We start from the raw sequence: 21,242 nt of genomic DNA, 5'->3' as shown, positions 1-21,242 counted from the left end.
CGATCAGTGCGGGAGATTAACTGGAACAGGGTACAGGGAACCTTTTGGGTGACGGAATATTCTATATCTTGAGTGTGGTAATGGTTACACAGGGTAGTACATTGGTCAAAGCTCATCAAACTATGCTAAAAATGCATTTGTTGTCTGTAAATTATACCTCACTAAAATTGGTTTTGGGTTTGTTTTTTTTTCCCCAAAAAAATGTGTCCTCAATCTTGACAAGGCTTAGAAGCCCTCTGCTGGAAGCGCTTAAAGGCACGTGCGCAGATCAGTGTGATCTCTGGTGGGTAAGCAAAGCACTTTGTCGTCACAGGAGGTACGAGGAGGAGGCCAGCGAGAACGAGGCAGCTGCTGAGGAGGAGGACGGAGAGGAGGAGGAGGAAGGAGAGGAGGACGTTTTCGCTGAGAAAGCCTCACCAGATATGGACGAGTACCCAGCATCAAAGGTAGGGAGGGCTGGGGAGACAAGAGGGGCTGTGTTGGGAAAACAGCCCTCAATCCTTGGGCCTGGGCAGTCACAAAAGCCTCAGGGCCGAGTCTCATCCACCAGCGTCAGGGGACAGATGTCCCTGCCTATATTCCAGGTGTTTTCAGTGATAGTAAACCAGGAGAGGCTGACTCGCCCCCTCACCTCTCCTGCCCTCTGCAGCTCCTCTGTTTCTCTGGACAGACGTCAAGCTTTGCAGTCATGGGTTTGGGTTTGCATCCTGGCTCTGCTACTCCCTCTCTGTGTAGTCTTAGGCAGATGACTTCATCCCTCTCAAGCCTTCATTTCCTCATCTCTAAAGTGGACACAATAATACCAACCGTGCAGATGGTTCTGAGGTTTCGAAGGAATGCGTTTTTTCATTTTGGTCTGCCCCAAATGCAGTAGGAAGGGGGAGTCGAGTCGAGTCCTCCTCGCCTCCTGCTCCCCTGCTACCCTCCGGTTACCGGATATAACAGGACGCACTCTCCACAGAGAGCTCTGTGTTCTTTCCGCCTGCAGGACTCCTGGAAATAGAGTGCTCCACTGTATTTGAGCAGGGCCCCTCAGTGTGGAGCTGCAGGTTGTGCACTGCTCGAAGGTGCCTGGCCAACGGGGGCTGAGGAAGAAGCCAGGGCTGCCTTCCAACAGCTCCACACCAAGGGGAAATCTTTTTGCTATTTCTCCAGCCAAAAGGGGTGCCTTTTTCAAAATTATACAGAGGGACTGTTGAAGCCAACAGGGTCCTGCATTTAGGTGTTCTTGTTTGGTTATCTTTTACTGGTGACTACTGTGAAAGGACGGTAGAAGACCTGATCCCCCAGTTTAAACAATCGAGATTTGCTAGTTGCCTCCATAAGTCCAGGAACGCATCTGCAGTTCTTGACTGGAGCGATGGAGGCCTTGGGTGGGGCTTTGTCAAAATGTGGCTGGCACCTGAGGCTTGAGGGTGTAAAGTCCAGGACATCAGTGCTTGAGGGACCTCTACTGCTCACATGAGCTTTTTTGGGGACTAAATATGCTCCCATTAGCTCCAACCAGAGCTGTCGGAGAGGAATGGGCAGCCAGCACTCAGGCCTTGGGTGCCATCCTGGCTGGGCAGGGCTGGGCCCAAGGAAGCCCCCAGCTGTGTGTGGGGGCCAAAGGCGAGGTGAAAAGAGTGGGGAACAGCTGGACAGTCTGCCTCACGAGTCTCAGAGCGGGTGGCTGAGACTCTGGATACTAGTGGCCTCAAAGCTGTGACTTCTTCTTTAGGTGGACAAAGAGACCAACACAGAGACCCCAACCCCATCTCCCACAGTGGTGCGGCCCAAGGACCGGCGGGTGGGCACGCCATCCTCAGGGCCATTTCTTCGAGGGAGCACCATCATCCGCTCTAAGACCTTCTCCCCAGGACCCCAGAGCCAGTACGTGTGCCGGGTAAGCCAACACGTGGTGCTTTCCTCCTCCCAGAATACCTGCTTCCCATGGGGTAGCCAAGAACCTTCGGCCTCACTCAGTTCTGGGTGCAAATCCCAGTTACTCTCACATCGTTGGGTATCCTTGGGCAAGTTAACACCTCGCCTTATGTGCAGTTAATAGACTGACATCAAGGGGTTGCTTTAAGGATTGAATTAGGTAAAGTATGAGAAATGCTCAGTAACCAGTACATGGCCAATGTTATTATAATTCCACCAGCTCTCCCCTCCTTGTTCACATCATGCACTTCCCTCCCACACAACCACTTGCTGAGATCAGACTGACCTCTCACTGTCCCTAAGCTGGCATTCCTTCTCAACCTCCAAGGTGATTCCAGTGTGCAGCCTGAGGTTGCAAAATGGCAACAGGCCTGTGCTGTTTAGTTGCAGGGTTTTTTCTTTGTTTGTTTTGAGTTTTTTTCTTATTTTGTTGAGGTCATAATAGTTTATACCATTGCAAAATTTCAGTTGTACATTATTATTTGTCAGTCACTATATACGTACCCCTTTACCCCTTATGCCCACCCCCCCAACCCCCTTTTCCTTTGGTAACCACTAATCTGTTCTCTTTGTCCACATGTTAATTTATCTTCCACATATAAGTGAAATCATACAGTGTTTGTCTTTTTCTGTCTGACTTACTTGACTAAGCATAATACCTTCAGGGTCCATCCATGTTGTTGCAACTGGGACGGTTTTGTCTTTTTTATGACTGAGTAGTATTCCATCTGCTTTATGCATTCATCAGTTGATGGGCACTTGGATTGCTTGAACATCTTGGGTATTGTGAATAATACTGCAATGAACATAGGGGAGCATAATTCTGTTTGAATTGTTGATTTCAGGTTCTTTGGATAAATAAGGATAGCTGGGTCATATGGTATTACTATTTTAATTTTTTGAGTTATCTCCATACTGTTTTCCATAGTAGCTGCACCAGTTTGCCTTCCCACTAGCAGTGTATGAGGGTACCGTTTTCTCCACATCCTCTCCAACATTTGTTATTTTTTGTCTTGGTAATTGTGGCCATTCTAACAGGTGTAAGGTGATATCTCATTGTACTTTTGATTTGCATTTCCCTAATGATTGGTGATGTTGAACATCTTTTCATGTGCCTATTGGCCATCTGTATATCTTCTTTGGAAAAATATCTGTTCATCTCCTCTACCTATTTTTTGATTAGGTTGTTTGGTTTTTTGTTGTTGAATTGTATGAGTTCCTTATATATTTGGGAGATTAACTCCTTGTTGGGTATATAATTTGAAAGTATTTTCTCCCAGTTGGTGGGTTGTCTTTTCATTTTTTTCCTGGTTTTCTTTGCCTTGCAGAAGCTTTTTAGTCAGATGTAGTCCCGTTGGTTATTTTTTCTTTTGTGTCCCTTGCCTGAGTAGACATGGTATTCAAAAAGATGCTTCTAAAACCGATGTCAAAGAGCATGCTGCCTATATTTTCTTCTAGGAGTTTTATGGTTTCACGTCTTACCTTCAAATCTTTAATCCATTTTGAGTTAATTTTTGTATATAGTGTAAGATAATGGTCTACTTTCTTTCTTTTGCATGTGGTTGTCCAGTTTTCCCAACACCTTTTATTGAAGAGAGTTTCCTTTCTCCATTGTGTGTTCTTGGCTCCTTTGTCAAAGATTAGCTGTCCATAAATGTGTGGTTTTACTTCTAGGCTTTCAATTCTATTCCATTGATCTGTGTGTCTGTTTTTGTGCCAGTACCTTGCTGTTTTGATTACTATAGATTTGCAGTGTATTTTGAAGTCCGAGATTGTGATGCCTCCAGCTTTGTTCTTTTTTCTCAGGATTGCTTTAGCTGTTCAGGGTCTTTTGTTGCCCCATATGAATTTTAGGATTCTCTGTTATATTTCCACGAAGAATGTAATTGAGATTCTGATTGGGATCGCATTGATTCTGTAGATTGCTTTATGTAATATAGACATTTTAACTATGTTTATTCTTCCAGTCCATGTGCATGGACTATCTTTCCATTTCTTTATGTCATCATCGATTTCTTTCAATAATGTCTTATAGTTTTCATTGTATAAGTATTTCACTTCCTTGGTTAAATTTATTCCTAGATATTTTATTCTTTTTGTTGGGATTGTAAATAGGATTGTATTCTCGAGTTCTCTGTTAGTTCGTTATTAGAGTATAGAAGTGTAACTGATTTTTGTAAGTTGATTTTGTACCCTGCAACTTTCCTGTAGATGTTGATTATTTCTAATAGTTTTCCGATAGATTCTTTAGGGCTTTTCTATGTATAGAATCATGTCATTTGCAAACAGCAAGAGTTTCACTTCTTCCTCACCAATGTGAATACCTTTTATTTCTTTTTCTTCCCTAATTGCTCTGGCCAAAACCTCCAGTACTATGTTGAATAAGAGTGTTAAGAGTGTGCACCCTTGTCTTGTTCGTGTTCTCAGAGGGATGGCTTTCAGTTTTTCCCCATTGAGTATGATGTTGGCTGTGGGTTTTTCATATATGGCTGTTATTATGTTGAGGTACTTTCCTTCTATACCCATTTTATTGAGAGTCTATCATAAATAGATGTTGGATCTTGTCAAATGCTTTCTCTGCATCTATTGAGCTAATCATGCAGTTTTTATTCCTCATTTTGTTAATGTGGTCTATGACATTGATTGATTTGCAGGTGTTGACCCATCCCTGTGTCCCTGGTACAAATCACACTTAATCATGGTGTATGATCCTTTTAATGTATTGCTGTATTTGCTTCTCCAATATTTTGTTGAGGATTTTTGCATCTATGTTCATCAGCGATATTGGCCTGTAATTTTCCTTCTTTGTCCTTATCTAGCTTTGAGATGAGGGTGATTTTGGCCTTGTAGAATGAGTTAGGAAGCGTCCCATCTTCTTCAGCTTTTTGGAAGAGTTTGAGAGGGATAGGTACTAAATCTTCTTTGAATGTTTGGGGGATTCTCCAGAGAAGCCGTCTGGTCCTGGACTTTTATTTTTTGGGAGTTTTTTTTATTACTGTTTCAATCTCTTTACTTGTGATTGGTCTATTCAGATTCTCTATTTCTTCTTGATTCAGTTTTGGGAGGTTGTATGAGTCTAAGAAGTTATCCATTTCTTCTAGATTGTCCAATTCGTTGGCATATAGTTTTTCATGTTATTCTCTTATAATCCTTTGTATTTCTGTGGTATCCATTGTAATTTCTCCTCTTCTCATTTCTAATTTCATTTATTTAGCCTTCTCTCTTCTCAGTAAGTCTGGCTAAGAGTTTGTCAGTTTTATCTTCTCAAAGAATCAGCTCTTAGTTTCATTGAACCTTTCTATTGTTTTTTTGGTCTCTATTTCATTTATTTCTGTTCTAATTTTTATGATGGCTGTCCTTGTGCTGACTTTGGGCTTTCTTTGTTCTTCTTTTTCCAGTTCTGTTAGATGTAGTTTAAGATTACTTATTTAAGATTTTTCCTGTTTGTTGAGGTGAGCCTGTATTGCTATGAATTTCCCTCTTACAACCACTTTTGCTGAATCTCGTAAGAGTTGGTATGTTGGAGCTGGGCCAGTGGCGCAGTGGTTAAGTTCACACGTTCTGCCTCTCGGCTGCCCAGGGTTCACTGGTTCAGATCCCGGGTGCAGACATGGCACCACTTGGCAAAAAGCCATGCTGTGGTAGGTGTCCCACGTATAAAGTAGAGGAAGATGGCCATGGATGTTAACTCAGGGCCAGTCTTCCTAAGCAAAAAGAGGAGGATTGGCAGTAGTTAGCTCAGGGCTAATCTTCCTCAAGAAAAAAAAAAACAGTTGGTATGTTGTATTTTCATTTTCATTTGTCTTAAGGTACTTTTTGATTTCTCCTTTGATTTCTTCATTGATCCAATGGTTTTTCAGTACAATGTTGTTTAGTCTCCTTGTATTTGTGTCTTTCTTAGCTTTTTTCTTGTAGTTGATTTCTAGTTTCATAGCATTATGGTCAGAAAAGATGTTTGATATGATTTCAATCTTAAATTTATTGAGGCTTGCCTTGTTTCCCAACATATGGTCTGTCTTTGAGAATGTTCCATATGCACTTGAGAAGAATGTGTGTTCTGCTATTTTTGGATGGAGTTTTCTATATATATGTATGAAGTCCATCTGGTCTAGTTTTTCATTTAATTCTACCATTTCCTTCTTGACTTTCTGTGTGGATGACCTATCTGTTGATGTAAGTTGGGTGTTGAGGTCCCCTACTATTATTGTGTTACTGTTAATTTCTCCTTTTAGGTCTGTTAATAGTTGCTTTATGTACTTTGGTGCTCCTGTTTCAAGTGCATATATATTTATAAGTGTTACGTCCTCTTGGTGGAGCATCCCTTTTATCCTTACATATTGCCCCTCTTTGTCTCATGTTGCCTTTTTTATCTTGAAGTCTACTTTGTCTGATTTCCCTTGTTTGTTGTCCCCTGTAGTTCTGACTGCCAATTCAGTTTGGAGATTCTCCGTGATGGTTCTTTTTTAGTGTGTGTGAGGAAGATTGGTGCTGAGTTAACATCTGTTGTCAACCTTCTTCTTTTTGCTTGAGGAGGATGGTCCCTGAGCTAACGTCTGAGCCAGTCTTCCTCTACTTTGTATGTGGGATGCCACCACAGCATGACTTGATGAGCGGTGTGTAGGTCTGCACCTGGGATCCGAACCTGTGAACCTTGGGCTGCTGAAGCAGAGCATGTGAACTTAACCACTATGCCACCAAGCCAGCCCCCAGGATGGTTTTCTCAACTTCTCCTTATTTATCATTTGTGTCTCTGTTCTGATTTTTTGTTTAGTGGTTGCTGTGAGGTCTGTATAAAAGATCTCACAGATGATATAGACCACTTTCTGATAGCCTCTTATCTCCTTAATCTAAGCAGATTCCATCCCTTTCCCCTTCCCCATCTCAGTTATTGTTTTCACAACTTATTGTTTTGTGTTGTGAGTTTGTGATTAAAATGAAGTGATTATAGTTATTTTTGATGCTTTCCTTCCTTTTATTTTTAATGTTATAACTGTTTGCTAAACCTGTTCTGATAGACAGCTGCAATTTTCTCATTTTGTCTGTCTATTTATCTCCTTGTCAGGGCTTTGTAAGCCCTTTCTTTTTTTTTTCAGATATGAGAGTCTTGATCGTTTCTTGTAGGGGAGTTTGTGTGGCGATGAACTCCCTCAGCTTTTGTTTATTTGGGAAAGTTTTTATTTCTCCATCGTATCTGAAGAGTGGTTTTGCTGGATAGGGTATTCTTGGCTAAAAGTTTTTGTCTTTCAGTATTTCGAATATATCGTTCCACTCTCTCCTAGCCTGTAGAGTTTCTGCTGAGAAGTCTGCTGAAAGCCTGTTAGGGGTTTCTTTGAAGGTTATTTTCTTCTGCCTTGCTGCCCCTAGCATTTTTTCTTTGTCATTGATTTTTGCCAGTTTTACTCTTCTATGCCTTGGAGAGAGTCTTTTTACACTGATTAATTAGGAGTTCTGTCACCTTCATTTACATGTAATTCCAGCTTATTCTCCAGGTTTGGGAGGTTCTCAGCTATTATTTCTTTGAACAAGCTCTTTGCTCCTTTCTCTCTCTATTTTCCCTTTGGAATACCTATAATCGTTATATTGCATTTCCTAATTGAGTTGGGTATATCTCACAGAATTTCTTAATTTCTTTTTAGTCCTAGTTCTCTCCTCCTCTGCCTGAAGCATTCCTGTATTTCTGTCCTCTGAATTACTGATTCTCTCCCCCATAACATCAGCTGTTTTCTAAGGATTCCAGGTCATTTTTTATCTCGTTCATTGTGTTCTTCATCTCTAACATTTCGGATTTTTTTTATCGTTTCAATCTCTTGTGAAGAATTCCCTCTGCTCGTTAATCATTTTCTTGAGTTCATTGAACTATCTTTCTGAGTTTTCTTGTAACTCGCTGAGTTTCTTTATGATAACTATTTTGAATTCTCTGTCATTTAGGTTGTACGTTTCTCTGACTTCAGGATTGGTTTCTGGGTGCTTGTCACTTTCCTTCTGGTATAGAGTATTAACATATTTCTTACTGCTGTTTGATGGGGTGGACTTTTGCCATTGCATAGTGGTAGTATCTGGTCACAGATTCCACCTGCTACCACTGTGGGAGGCAGGAGCTGTGTTTTCTGAGCCTGACACAACCCCTGGCCTTTGTACCCGTCTGTTGGAAGCTGTACCAATAGGACTCTGCATCTGGCCGCCACTGCTTTACACACATAGGTGCAGACACTCTGGCGGGGATCCTCTGCCCTGGCCGACCAGCTGAGCTGATGCACCAGGCACAGTGTCAGGGAGTGAGGCGCCTTATTTCCTGCTCATTCTCCCTTTCTGCACTCCCTGGCTGCCCACCTGGGCTGCTTGGCTTGGTGAGGGTGCACCCACGGTTGCTTAGCTGCTTTGGTGTGGAGCATTTCTGCGGGCTAGGAGGCAATTCACTTTCCTCGTGGAGTCACACATCAGCTGCCATGTGAAGTTAGTCGCAGGGTTTTTTAAATTTGGATTTGTTACTAATATTGAAAGCTTAGGTAAGACAATTAAAATTTAAATGGTGAGATTTCACATAAAATTCCAGTTTCTCTTGAAAGGGGGACATTTGGTACCATGGGCCACACAGTCTCTCATGGCAACAAGTGGCTGGAGCTAAGCACTGGGGGCAGCTGCCCAGACATGATTGGTAGGGAAGGGTCTTTCAAGTTCACGCTGGTCTCTGCTTGGCCTTCTACCTATTTTGGTTGCTGACCTGCTCTTGCAGGCTCCGCTGGAGTTTAGATGCCCTGCAGTAGGCCATTGGTCTCTGATACCCTTACCTTGCTATCCATTTAGTCTACCCTTCCTCCGCTAGCCCACTTCCTTCATTCTACTGTGAATGGAGAGTTTGAGGACTTACAGAGTCTGAGGGGTCGTGCTGGTTGCTGGGGCTACAGAACCAGACCCTATTCCCGACCTTCCTCAGGGAGTGGCGCATATAAGACATGTGCATGCCTTACCTGAGTCCTGGACCCAAGTGATGTCAGCATCCTTCCTTATCCTCCAGTATACAGAACCATTGAACAGTAACTAGAAGCATAAACAGAACCTTCCTGCCACATGTTCCAGTAAGTTGTCACAGAAGGAGAAGTCTGTGGAACCTGCCCTACATCGTCACCCATCACCATCACCCTACAACCGTCAGAAAGAGGTTCCTGATATCTAATATTCAGTATCCAAAGCTTACAATTATAAGACTGAGTAGAGAAGCTAACTTCTTCATAACATGAAAATATCAGTAATTTACTGGCTACTTATCAAGTTAAATTCCCAACAAAAACATTCCCTATAGTCCCTCCCAGAAATAACATAAACCCCTCCCTGCTGTGTCAAGTCTGTAGCTAATCCTCTGAGCTGGTAGGCTTCTGAAAAGACAATGCAAGTACAAGCACCTTGGCTGCGTATCTTTCAAAAGGTACAGTGTTTCCTGAAGTCACTGGATGTGATTTTGATGTTGGGGAATTCCTGAATCACAGGTGTAGAATCCTGCGGTTAAGCCAGCTCACAGCTGGAGAAGAGGAAAATCCAATCAGTGTTTCAAATGTGAATGATTTGAAGGATTTAGAAAAGCCCTTAGGATAACAGATAAAACCCTCTGTTTTTGGCAAAATTACTGCGTTTATGAACGTGCAGTGGAAATCAAAGACAAAGTGAAGAATGTCACTTGTCAGAAAAATCACACCAACAGAAATTAGTGTTTAATTAATTCTTTTTCATCAGGATTATAATGCAGTTGTAGTTTTGTTAAATGGAAGATATAAAATATAAAGTGTAAAGCGTTTCTCTTTTCCAACTAAAGACAAACTTCCCCCCCCAATATTTACTATAAAATTCTGGTCTCTGGTTTAAGTGAATTCACTTTAAGTGGCCCTTTGCCAAGAATGGCATCCTCGAGTAACATGGAGCTCCAGTCCCAGTTATTAAGCATCTGTAACATGCCTAGCACTACACTGAGCCTGTCCCATATTTTATTATCTGAACCAGCTTCCAACCCTGTAAGATTGCAAATTAAGAAATTCCCAGTCGGGACCAGCCCGGTGGTGCAGCGGTTAAGTGCCCACATTCTGCTTCGGCGGCCGGGGGTTTGCTGGTTCGGATCCCGGTGTGGACATGGCACTGCTTGGCATGCCATGCAGTGGTAGGCGTCCCACATATAAAGTAGAGGAAGGTGGGCATGGATGTTAGCTCAGGGCCAGTCTTCCTCAGCAAAAAGAGGAGGATTGGAAGCAGATGTTAGCTCAGGGCTCGTCTTCCTCAAAAAAAGAAAAAAGAAAAGAAAAAGTTAAGTTCAAGGACATAATGTAGCTTTCACTGCTCTTTTGTAACGTGGCCTTTATAACACATAAACAACTATGACTTAAGGATCCATTGTCCTGATACATATTTCTTGTTGGTATGACACATATACTGCAAGTGCCACCTTTGGGTTGAAACAATGTAGGATAAACCCCCCTTCTGTTATGATATCCAACCAGTCATTTTGTATAAATCCACCCAAGTCAAGATGGCCCACCCTCCATCTGTGTATTAGTTTCATCTCTGAGCCTTTTGCACATCCTGGGGGCCAGGAGAGGGTGTGGCCCTGGAGTCAGACAGACTGGCCTTGAGCTCTTGTTCGGATACTTACCAGCTGCACGACTTGTAAAAGCATGCCGATCTCTCTGGGGCTCTGATCCCTCCTTTAGGATAGTTTAAGGATTAAATGAAACTGTCGATAAAGCACATGGCAAAGAGTGGGTGCTCCGTCCTCATGGTTGTTTTTATTGTGACTATTATTCTATTTCTGGTTCTGGTTGAGACTCTGCCTAGCACAGTAGCTGTTTTATCGGTTAGGTCCCTGGGTTGCAGTGTTCATCAACATAGTGGGACTATTAATATCACTATCACTAGTAATTGTTAATAACCACAAAAATGACAACACAAACAGCTTCTCAGGAGAGACCTGCAGCAGTGAGCTGCCAGCTGCCGGAGCAGGCTCTGTAACGTCGGCTTGTGATGATCCCACCAACTTGGAAACATGACTCGAGAAAGAAGCCCCCACCCCACACCTGCCTCCTAGATGTGCTGTCATCCCAGACTTCCTCTCGGGCCCCCTCTGGGGGGGCACTCATTCTCAGTAGAAGAGCAGCCCTCCTTGACCACAGCCCTGAGCTCTGGCCATGGAGGGGGAGTGGCAGCCTTCTGGAGAGGGCAGAAATAGCTAAGTGACTGAAGGGGTTCCGAGGAGGGGAGAGCTGTGATCAGCGCAGCCCTCACAGACTCTGTGTGCCGCATCTTCCCCAAGGATGCGGTCCCTGAGGCTTTGCCCTTGGGCTGCTTTTTTATATATCAGTCTTGACAGTGGCTCCCTTTGAGCCATAAAGGCCGGCTCTCAGCAACAGGGAAGAGTTGATGCAAATAGGCCTTAGCATAGTAGGCCAAGGGGGCTGTCACACTGTCTATTGTCAACCCTGCTGTGCAGCTATCAGCTCACCAACCTTGGGCAAGTTTCGTAATCCCTAAGCCTCTGTCTCCTCATTTATAAAATGGTGACGCTCCTATCCCATGGGGTTGTAGGAGGGATTACATGAGATATGACATGTGTAGCATGCATGGCAGTAAGTGGGCATTCAGTGAATGTTGACCTAGAAAGAAAAAGAAGGTCAGCCCGGAACCTGCCTCCTGCAGCCCTCAGGGAACGGGAACTCGGTGTCTGCATGAGGAGAGGAAGGACTGAGCTGAGCGGGCAGACCCCGCCACCCTCCTGGCCCCAGTGTGCCTTCCAAATGTAATCGGACCTTCATTAACCCCCCCACGACTTTTCTCTTGCAGCTGAATCGGAGTGACAGTGACAGCTCCACACTGTCCAAGAAGCCACCTTTTGTTCGAAATTCCTTGGAGCGGCGCAGCGTCCGGATGAAGCGGGTAAGCGAGTCTCCTCAAAGCTCTTTGTATGCCTGCTCCAGCCTCGTTTCCCCAGGCCCTGTGTCCCACACACATCCCCCTATGTCTGACCGTTTCTTCGCAGCCTTGGGTTTGAAGAAAGTCACTCTTGCAAGTGTGATGCTATTAACAAAGGGAAGTTTGTGAACTGTAAGGCCTGTGGAGACACCGGGGAAGGTGCCGAAGGGTGAATGTAACAGTATTATCAGGACAAATAGGTTCGATCAGGACTGCGCATACTTGGCCTTCTCTTCCTGGGTAGAAATCACAGTCGCTAAGAACTGACGAACCCAGGACGTCACAGTCACCAATGGGAGCCTGCCTCACGCAAGATTCTGCTCAGCGTAGTGTCCAGCTGGCTGACCAGTTAAAGGTTCTGACCGCCCGGCTGGCTGGCAGAGGAGCCGGGCGCCCCTGAGCACCTCCCGGCAGCAGGGAGCAGCAAATGAGCTGCTCAGTCCAGCTGGAAACACACTGGGAAGAGGCTGCCCATAGGGAAATCCTGCCTTTCCTTATGGAGACTTGGCTGAGGGGTCAGGGTGGGTGGCGTTAGGCAAAGGACCGGCTCCTGATGGGGACTTTTACCAGTCAGGGCTGCAGGAGACGCAGGCGTCCCTCTCCACTCTGGGCCTTCAACACAGACTTTACGGCAGTTCTGATGTGTGTGCAGAACCCGAAGACGCAGGAGCCAGAATGTCAGAAACTGAAGGGGGGAGAGAGAGAGTGAGCAGAGTGGAAGAGAATGCTCAGGGAAAGGAGAGGGTGCTGACAGCCCGGGCAGAGGAAGGCTCTCCGCCTCTCCCACAGACCCACTGCCGACAGCCAGAATCAGGAGTTGGTCCTTTGCCTATCAACATCCCTCTCACAAGTCTCCAGAAGGAACTGGAGAGAGCAGGAGAAAGCAATGCAGAGAGGGTGCACAGGAAAAGGAGAGTGCACCGGCTGTGGGAGAATAAGGACTTGGCCTCAAGGTGACAGTGACAACTGACTGCCCACTCTGGGTTCCCTACCCCACGCCTGTCTGCTGTAGCTGCCTGGTGCTGCAGAGTCTCCTGGGCAGCTTGTCAAGGATGCAGATTCCCAGGCCATACTCCCAGACAGTCTAATGCAGGCAGCTGGGGTAGGGCCCTGGAAACTGGATTTTAACAAGCTCCTCAGAAGATTCTGGAGCAAGTGTTCCGTGGTCCACTCCTGGAGAATGCCACTGTGGAAGCTCCTCCTTGGTCCCCCTGCATGTCCTACAACTTCCTGCCAAGGCAAGCCCCGCAGAAGCTTCCCTGTCTTCACCTCCTCCTCCCCTTAGTCAGGTGGATGCCTTACTGAGGGGGCCCTTGATGGTGGCACTGAGCTCGTGTTTCCCTCGGGTCCTAACTATGTCCTGAGGCACAGGAGAGTCCAGAGGCTGGGCCAGGGCCCTTGGGCTCTGCAGTCCTCTTGTAGTCTCGGTCTGAGCTCTGCCTTTCTCTGCTTCAGCCCATCCAGGCGAGTTTCTCAGATTGGACATTGGTGATAGCAAAGTAAAAGAATCTTCACCGTTGCTCTGAGAACTTGAGCCACATGGATGACCCAGCTGGATTTCCTGCCCCTGCTCATTTATAAGCACAGAGTAGACAGTGGTCGCCCTAGAGGAGTGTTATAGAACTTCCTCGCTGAGCTGTTTCAATTCCTAAAAGTATGCTTTGCCAGCCTTGAGTGAGGATAGATCTCACAGCAATGTTTTACATACCATTCACAAATCCCTTTGCTGGTCATTGTGTGTGTTTTCTGTGGCTACATAACAAAGTTCCAGAAACTGAGCAGCTTAAAACAATACAAATTCATTCTCTCAGAGTTTCCACGAGTCTGAAGTTCAAGCACAAGTTAGCTGGATCCTCTGCTCAAGGTCTCACTCGGCTGAAGGCTAGGTGTTGACTGACTACATCTTCTTCTTGAGGTTTGAGGAGAGAAAGATTGCTTCCAGTTTCCCTCAGGTCATTGGCAGAATTCATTTTCTTGCATTTTCTTGCTAGCTGCAGGCCAGAGGCTATTCACAGCTCCTGGAGGTCATTCTCAGGTCCTTGCCATGTGGCCCTCTCCACAACATGCATTGCTTCTTCAAGGCCAGCATGAGATCTCTCTCCAGGATGGGCCCACTTCATCTTTAAGGGCTCACCTGATTAGGTCAGGCTCACCCAGGATAATCTCCCTAGGTTTATATCTTGCTGGCTTAACAACCTCTGTGTAAAGACATTGCCTTTTTTCCAAGTAGCTCAGCCAGAGTACCAGAACTGAGTATTATTGGCAGGCCTTAGATAACTTACCCCTGAAGCAATCACTGAGATTCTGATTGGCCAGGTTCAGGTCACATTCCTATCCCTGAAGCCCCACACGAACCACAGGGCTTGAGCCTGCAGGAGGAGAGGATCCTGAAGGGAAGCTGAGGGCGCTGTTACTATAAGACTAGGGAACTGGATGCTGGACAAGCAGAAAAATAGCTGTCCATTACAGGAACACAAAGTCAAGAAGACATGGCTTCTGCTCTCAGAGGGAACAGACTTGCAGTGAGGAAGTAACTTCAGAGCAGGATAGAGACAAGGATCCATTAACCGAGAGTTGAGGGCACTGGGAATCAGGAGTGCCGACAGTGTAGGGAGTGAGTGGGTGGGGTCTGGACCCAACTGCCTGGGTGGAATCTCGGCTTTACACTTACAATCAGCGTGACTTAACCTCGGGGAACCTCATCTGTGCAAATGAGAACAGTTGGGGCCTCATAAGGTTGTGAAAATGAACTGAGGTAGTGGAAGGAGCGCGCTCAGCACCGTGCCTGGGACGTAAAAATGCGCAATAACACAAGCTGTAGACGTGGGAGGAATCAAGACAGGCTCTGCGGGGAAGGCGAGCCCCATTTTCGAAGGCGTGGAAGCGAATGAGCAAAGGAGGATGTTTGAGGTTCAGAGGAGGGGGTCGTGTGGGCTCCCTGGAGGCGGCTGTAATAACGGGTCAACACCATCCTCACCTCCGCAGCCTTCGTCCGTCAAATCCGTGCGCGCCGAGCGCCTGATGCGCACCTCGCTGGACCTCGAGTTAGATCTGCAGGCGACCAGGACCTGGCACAGTCAGCTGACTCAGGAGATCTCAGTGCTGAAGGAGTTCAAGGAGCAGCTCGAACAAGCCAAGAGCCACGGGGAGAAGGAGCTGCCGCAGTGGTTGCGCGAGGACGAGCGCTTCCGCCTGCTGCTGAGGATGCTGGAGAAGCGGGTGAGTGAGGCGTGAAAGGCTCTGAGGCGGCCGGCTCAGCCTTTGGAGTGGGCAGGGGAGGGAGAGAGGTGGGCGCCTGTTTGACTGGGTCCTCCAGTCCTGTTCCCAGAAATCCCCTTGCCCAGTAAACTTTAATCCGTGACCTGGCCACCAGGCCCCTTTGTTGCATTTCTGTTTTGATGTGTGAAAGCCGTTATCATTACACGTTTATTCATCCGTGCAGTCGTTCAGCAAACATGTTGGGTACCTGATCTGTGCTGCGGCACACACAAAGGAAATGGAGAACACCGAGCTGCCCCAGTGCCTGCCCCGGGGGTCCCACAGAGTAGGCATCTCCCAGGGGAGAGGAGCTGACCATGGCAGGGCTCTGTACTGACCAAGACACCTGGAGTACACGCCTGCTCCCGTCTCTGCCCTAGGATAGTGAATCTGACGGATTTCAGGGTTACTCAAGAAAAAAGGTGTGACCACAAAATGGCAGTGTTTGGGTGGTGCTGTTTTCACAAGTTACATGCCCAGGAAGTCTCTCATAGCATGAGGCCTCCCAAAAGCCACTACCTAGAGGGGAGGAGGGCAAGGGAAGTCCCAGGGGAGAGGGAGTTGGGGGTGGGGGGGCTATGCATCTACATGAGGTCACTCAGCACCATGAGGGGTTTGGGTCAGAGAGCTCCAGAGCAGCAGCAGCTTGGGGTCTTTTATTGCCAGGTGTTCGTCGTCTCTACAGCTGGTGGATATTGGGTGCAGCTTCACGGAGTGTGCAGAGCAGGCAGGTTCTATATGGCTAGAAATATGCTCATTTGAGCTATATTTAGAACAGCTTGGGGCTGGCCAGTGTCTGAGTGGTTGAGTTTGCGCACTGTGCTTCGGCAGCCCAGGGTTTCACTGGTTCGAATCCTGCGCGCAGACATGGCACTGCTCATTAGGCCATGTTGGGGCGGCATCCCACATGCCACAACTGGAAGGACCCACAACTAAAAATACACAACTATGTACCGGGGGGCTTTGGGAGAAAAAAATAAAATTTTTAAAACAACTGGATGAGTAAAAATTTGACCTTGGCCCCAGTGGGCTGTTAGCTGACAGGTCCCAGACTGCCGTGAAGAAGTAAATAGCACAGGGCTGATACACAGACGCCATCTTTGACTCCTTTCTATAATACCTGTCCCTCGCAGATTGCCACACATGGCAGTAATGACAGACCTTTGCCGGTTCTGTCTGCACACAGCCAGACAGTGCAGCCAGCACCATACAGAGGGTGCCAGCCTGGAGTGTTGGGAGGGCCATCAGCTGGAGCCCCAGTTCTCAGTGCAGGTGGTGATGCCTTAGGGCGGGCAAATGGTGCTTAGGTCAGGATGAATGTTGGATCTTCAAATTGACTTTGGCAGTTCAAAAATTGCAGAAATCTTCCTTTCTAGTTTATTATTTACACCCTGTATTCTTATAACAGGGATTCTTATAACAGGGATATAAACAGCATTATGGGAAAGTAGAAAATGAGAGAAAGTTTTAAGGAAAAGAAGGAAATAAATTTATCCCTAACCTAGTTGTGGTTGTCTGTTTACATTTATCTTTGAGCTTCCTGGTAGCCAAGGCAAAAAGAGGTAAGAAAACAAGTGCATATGTGCCCTGCCTTAAGAAAACACAAGCTAAGAAAACCTGACCTTTCAAATAGTAAAAATGTAGAACATCTATAACTGCCTGATAATGACCTTCTACGAAATAGCCGTTTAAATAATGGCTTCATAGACCAAAATTCTTAGTTCAGTGTTTTCAAGTCTATGGTACATGGATATTTTAGGGCTCTCTGTGGTTTCTTCTCAAAAGATAGGTTTACATCAGGAGGAAGGGGTGTAATGTACCTAATGCCCTTGAGCATGACTTGGCATTGTGTTTCTACCACTTTTTAATTGTTTGACATTGAAGAAATTTCTTAACTTGCCTGAGCCTCAGTTTCCTCATCTGTAAAATAGAGGTAATTATAAAACCTACTTTCCTAGGTAGCCCTGAGGACTAGATGAGGTGGCACACGTTTCTCCAGGCAGCCCTCATCTCCTTACTTCCTAGAGGTCCACACGGGTGTTTGGTTCCCTGGCACCGAAAACCTGCCCACTCTGACAGAGGATGGGGATCACTTCCCCTCCTCATTCTGAATAAAACGATCCTTCAGTGGAACAGGAAGAGTGAGGGTACCTGTTCTGTGACCTCAGACCTTTGGTCTACAATAGACTCCTCAGTTGTGCCAGAAGGTTCTCCTTGGTTGACCCATTTCTAGAGGCCCTAAGGACTCTCCACAGCCTCACAGCATTGCTTGCTTTGCCCTCTAGATGGACCGAGCAGAGCACAAGGGTGAGCTTCAGACAGACAAGATGATGAGGGCGGCCGCCAAGGATGTGCACAGGCTTCGAGGCCAGAGCTGTAAGGAGCCCCCAGAAGTGCAGTCTTTCAGGTAAGTGATGGGCACCTGGCCAGCCCCCTTTTCCCTTTCACGCCCAGCCTCCCCAGCCTCAGTCGTCGTTTCTCAGTCCTACTGCTCCCCGTCCCCTGCTCCCTTCTCTAGCAGAGCACCAGCTCTCCCTGTAACAGATGTGCATCCTCTGCCAAGCCGTCCCTGGCGGGGTGTGTGTGCAGTGCTTTCCCTCAGCTGTCTTTATCAGTCCCCACACAACTCGAGCTAATTTGTTAGATCCTCTTGTTTAATGAATGAGCCACCTGCTCCGGCCTTTCCTCTTCGTGTTTCCATCACCGGTAATTGAGGAGGATTGGCTGAATGATAAATAAGCCTGGGGGTGATGGATGCTCTCGCCGGGCCTCCCTAGCTCTGCCTGCTGCCTGCCAGGATCCCAGGGAGGCGCTTTCTAGTTGTGCTGGACCCAGGCATGTCACAGGAGGGCCCCAAATGCCATTTGGCCTGGGCCTCCCATTCACAGAGGATCTTGCCTTTAGACTTGAGATAGCCTCTCTGATAAGGTGCTCATGGTTGTGTATGTGCTAAGAAACATTGGTGGCATATAAACATTTAAAATAGACTGTAATTTGTATAACCATGTTTGGACATCTCAATTTTTAACCAATTGAAAATCTGAAACAAGCACTGGAAGTAGCCCAAGGGCCCTTTTAAACTCAGAGAGGCCCTTGATCTGAAATGAAGGTGGCTGGTCCTGCTGATGTCCCCTAAAGCAGTGGTTCTCCACCAGGGATGGTGCAGGCCCCACGGGGACATTGGCAATGTCTGGGGACATTTTTGGTTGTCACAACTGGAAAGAGGGTTGGGGGAACTGCTACTGACATCTGGTAGGTGGAAGCCAGGGATGCTGTGCGACATCCCACAGCGCACAGGACAGCCCCACAGTAAAGAGTGATCCTGCCCATCACATCCGCAAAGTGAGATCAGAAAACCCTGCTCTAAAGGGCTGGCCTCTTTTATAGGGAGAAGATGGCATTTTTCACCCGGCCTCGGATGAATGTCCCAGCCCTCTCTGCAGACGACGTCTAATCGCCAGAAAAGTATTTCCTTTGTTCCACTGACCACGCTGTGAACATAGCCTGTGGCTAAAGTTATTTCTGTGGTGTTATATGAAGGTATTGAGCACACACACAGGTCCTCCAGTGTGCTCGTTGGTTTGAAGACGAACAGATTTTTTTAGTTTGGGTTCTATTATTATTAAAAACAAAAAACAACAAAAAAAAAACAAAAAACCAGCATTAAATGACAAGATTGTATAGTTTGTATATTTAGGAATGTATTTTTGAGAAAGAAAATTTAAATGAACTACAGCAGTGTTAAGTTGCTGCTCTTCTTAAAATTTAGGTGTTTTTTTTTTTTTTTTTGTACAGCTCTACCTTCTAGAGGTTTCACTGCAATAAGAAGTAATGTTTTGGGGACGGTAATCCTAAAAGGACGTCCTATAGATGTCACAGCACAGCTGACCTTTCCTACTTAACATATTTTGTACAATATTAAAAAAAAATGCACAGGAACCATTTGGGGGATTCTGAGGTGCCTCCGTGAATCTTCATGAGCTGTGATGTGTTGTATGTGGCCGCCTGACATGGAGTGGGCAGCGCAGAGCTGGCTGAGCAGCCCAGCCCGTGCTGGTCTCAGATGCCCAGTGAAGCCACTGAAGCGAGTGAGGGAGGGCTATGGCAAACTCCTTTCAGTTTTATCTCCATCAATAAAGTGGCCTTTCTGAACAAATTTCCTCTCCCTCTCTTTCTCCTCCACCCCTCACTTCATCTGTGTTCCCCTGGTTTTTGATTCTCCCCTTCCCTATCATTTTCTCCCCACCCATCCCTAGTCCAGGTGACGTTTTTTGCCTTCGCCCTCCCCTCCGCTCATCGGCTCATTAGATGAAAATGACTGCTCAGCTGGGGCTGTTGCAGACAACGGGAATTCAGCCTTTAATAAGTAAAATCTCTTCCTCCTTCCTTTCTCTGACATCATCCTGTGTAACTTTCTTCTGCGTATGTTGCACTGCCAACCACATCAGAATCATTTGCAGCAGCTTGTTAAATAAAGGACTCCTGGACCCCTCCCCAGACCCACTGACCCAGCCCTCCTCCAGCTGGGATGGCCCCAGAGACCTGCTTTTATCCATGTCCCCACTGTAAGTCTTATGCACACAGCAGTTTGTGGGACCCACTAGTATCATGCATGAAGCCCAGGCAGAGGCGGAGGCAAAGTGGTGAGGCCCCACGTCCTATGGGAGAGTCACACAGGACCACTAATATGCATGGCCCTTCCCAGGCCACTGAGGAGCATTGAGGGAGGGGTAATGGGGGAAGTGGAGCCCCCTTCACTTGGCTGCAGAGGTTCTGCCCCCACCTCCCCACTACATTCCTTACCTGGCTGTTTCACCTTGATGTGGGGTCGGTGAGCCGAGGAGTCGAAAGAAAGATTTCTTGGACTCTCAAGATCTGGCAGTAGTGCTCTTTTATTTAGAGAATAGTGTGGAATAGCATGGGGACAGGACCCATGGGCAGTCAGAGCTGCTGCTGGCGTGGGGAGCTGCTGCTGCCATGGGTGGAGAGTAAGGCTAAATTTAAGGCATAGGTATGTGAGCCATCTCTTTACAAGACAAAGGAAAGAATATGTAAAAAAGTTATAATGGTGGGGCCGGCTCCGTGGCTGAGTGCTTAAGTTCATGCGCTCCGCTGTGGCGGCACAGGGTCCGGATCCTGGGCGCAGACATGGCACTGCTTGTCAGGCCACGTTGAGGGGGCAGCCCACATCCCACAACTAGAAGGACCTGTAACTAAGATATACAACTTATCTTACGGCTTATGTACGGGGCGGGGGGGGGGGGGTAGTTGGGGAGATAAAGCAGGAAAAAAAAATGATTGGCAACAGTTGTTAGCCCAGGTGCCAATCTTTAAAAAAAAAAAAGTTAAAATGGTATCAGTGCAGGTGGGGTCTGGCTATTGGGTGGTCCCACCACTTTTAGATAAGAATCAAATCGGATTAAGTAAAGGCCAGAAGTCACCACCCTCAATACTATCTTCAGCTAAAGACAAAGGAGGATGTTGACGGGCCGGGGGGGGGGGGGGGGGGGGGGTCAGTTACACGAGGTTGCCAGACAGTAACCAACTTAAGTCCTTGCCTTCCCCATTAAGGGTTTCCAGAGATAAGGCCATCCCGCCTTCTTCCTGGCACAGAGAGGGAGGCATCTTTACAGACGGAGGTTTCCCTTACAAACGTAAATGTTTCCTAACAAAGGGCAAGCAAACTCCAGTCCTTGGAGCCTGCTTCTCATCTGCAGTTTTAAAATTAACCAGCCTAAAATCCTCATCACTATCAGGATCGTTCCTGTCTTACAGTCGGGGGAACTGGCCCAGGGAGGTTAAGTTACTTGCTCAATGTGACACAGCTGGTAAGTGGTAGAACTAGGATTAAACTCAGTGTGTGCCCTAAAGACACCTCACCACAGGGACAAGAAAGTCGTCTTCACTGGGACCAGTGCCATGGCCGAGTGGTTAAGTTCACACGCTCCGCTTCAGCGGCCCAGGGTTTCGCCGGTTTGAATCCTGGGCACAGACATGGCACACTGCTCATCAAGCCATGCTGAGGCGGCGTCCCACATGCCACAGCTAGAAGGACCCACCACTGAAAATACACAACTATCTACCGGGGGGCTTTGGGGAGAAAAAGGAAAAAA

At 46.7% G+C, this 21,242-nt stretch overlaps 1 protein-coding gene across 3 annotated transcripts in view; it reads left to right on the top strand.

Annotated features, from left to right (window-relative positions):
* Positions 1-19,285, top strand: part of WWC1 (WW and C2 domain containing 1) — a 158,290-nt gene extending 139,005 nt beyond the window's left edge. For all 3 annotated transcript variants that reach the window (XM_044777690.2, XM_044777691.2, XM_044777692.2), the window contains 6 exons: positions 314-446; positions 1,721-1,885; positions 11,743-11,835; positions 14,857-15,090; positions 17,415-17,536; positions 18,517-19,285. In XM_044777690.2, coding sequence (XP_044633625.1) covers positions 314-446; positions 1,721-1,885; positions 11,743-11,835; positions 14,857-15,090; positions 17,415-17,536; positions 18,517-18,583 — 814 coding nt within the window. In that variant the 3' untranslated portion in view covers positions 18,584-19,285. The remainder of the gene's footprint in view (positions 1-313; positions 447-1,720; positions 1,886-11,742; positions 11,836-14,856; positions 15,091-17,414; positions 17,537-18,516) is intronic.
* The last annotated feature ends 1,957 nt before the right edge of the window (positions 19,286-21,242 follow it).

Source organism: Equus asinus, chromosome 9, assembly GCF_041296235.1.
Source record: "Equus asinus isolate D_3611 breed Donkey chromosome 9, EquAss-T2T_v2, whole genome shotgun sequence".
In the NCBI taxonomy this organism is placed as follows: Eukaryota; Metazoa; Chordata; class Mammalia; order Perissodactyla; family Equidae; genus Equus; species Equus asinus.
Note: the sequence above shows the minus strand (reverse complement) of the source record. Positions and strands in the feature narration are given on the sequence as shown.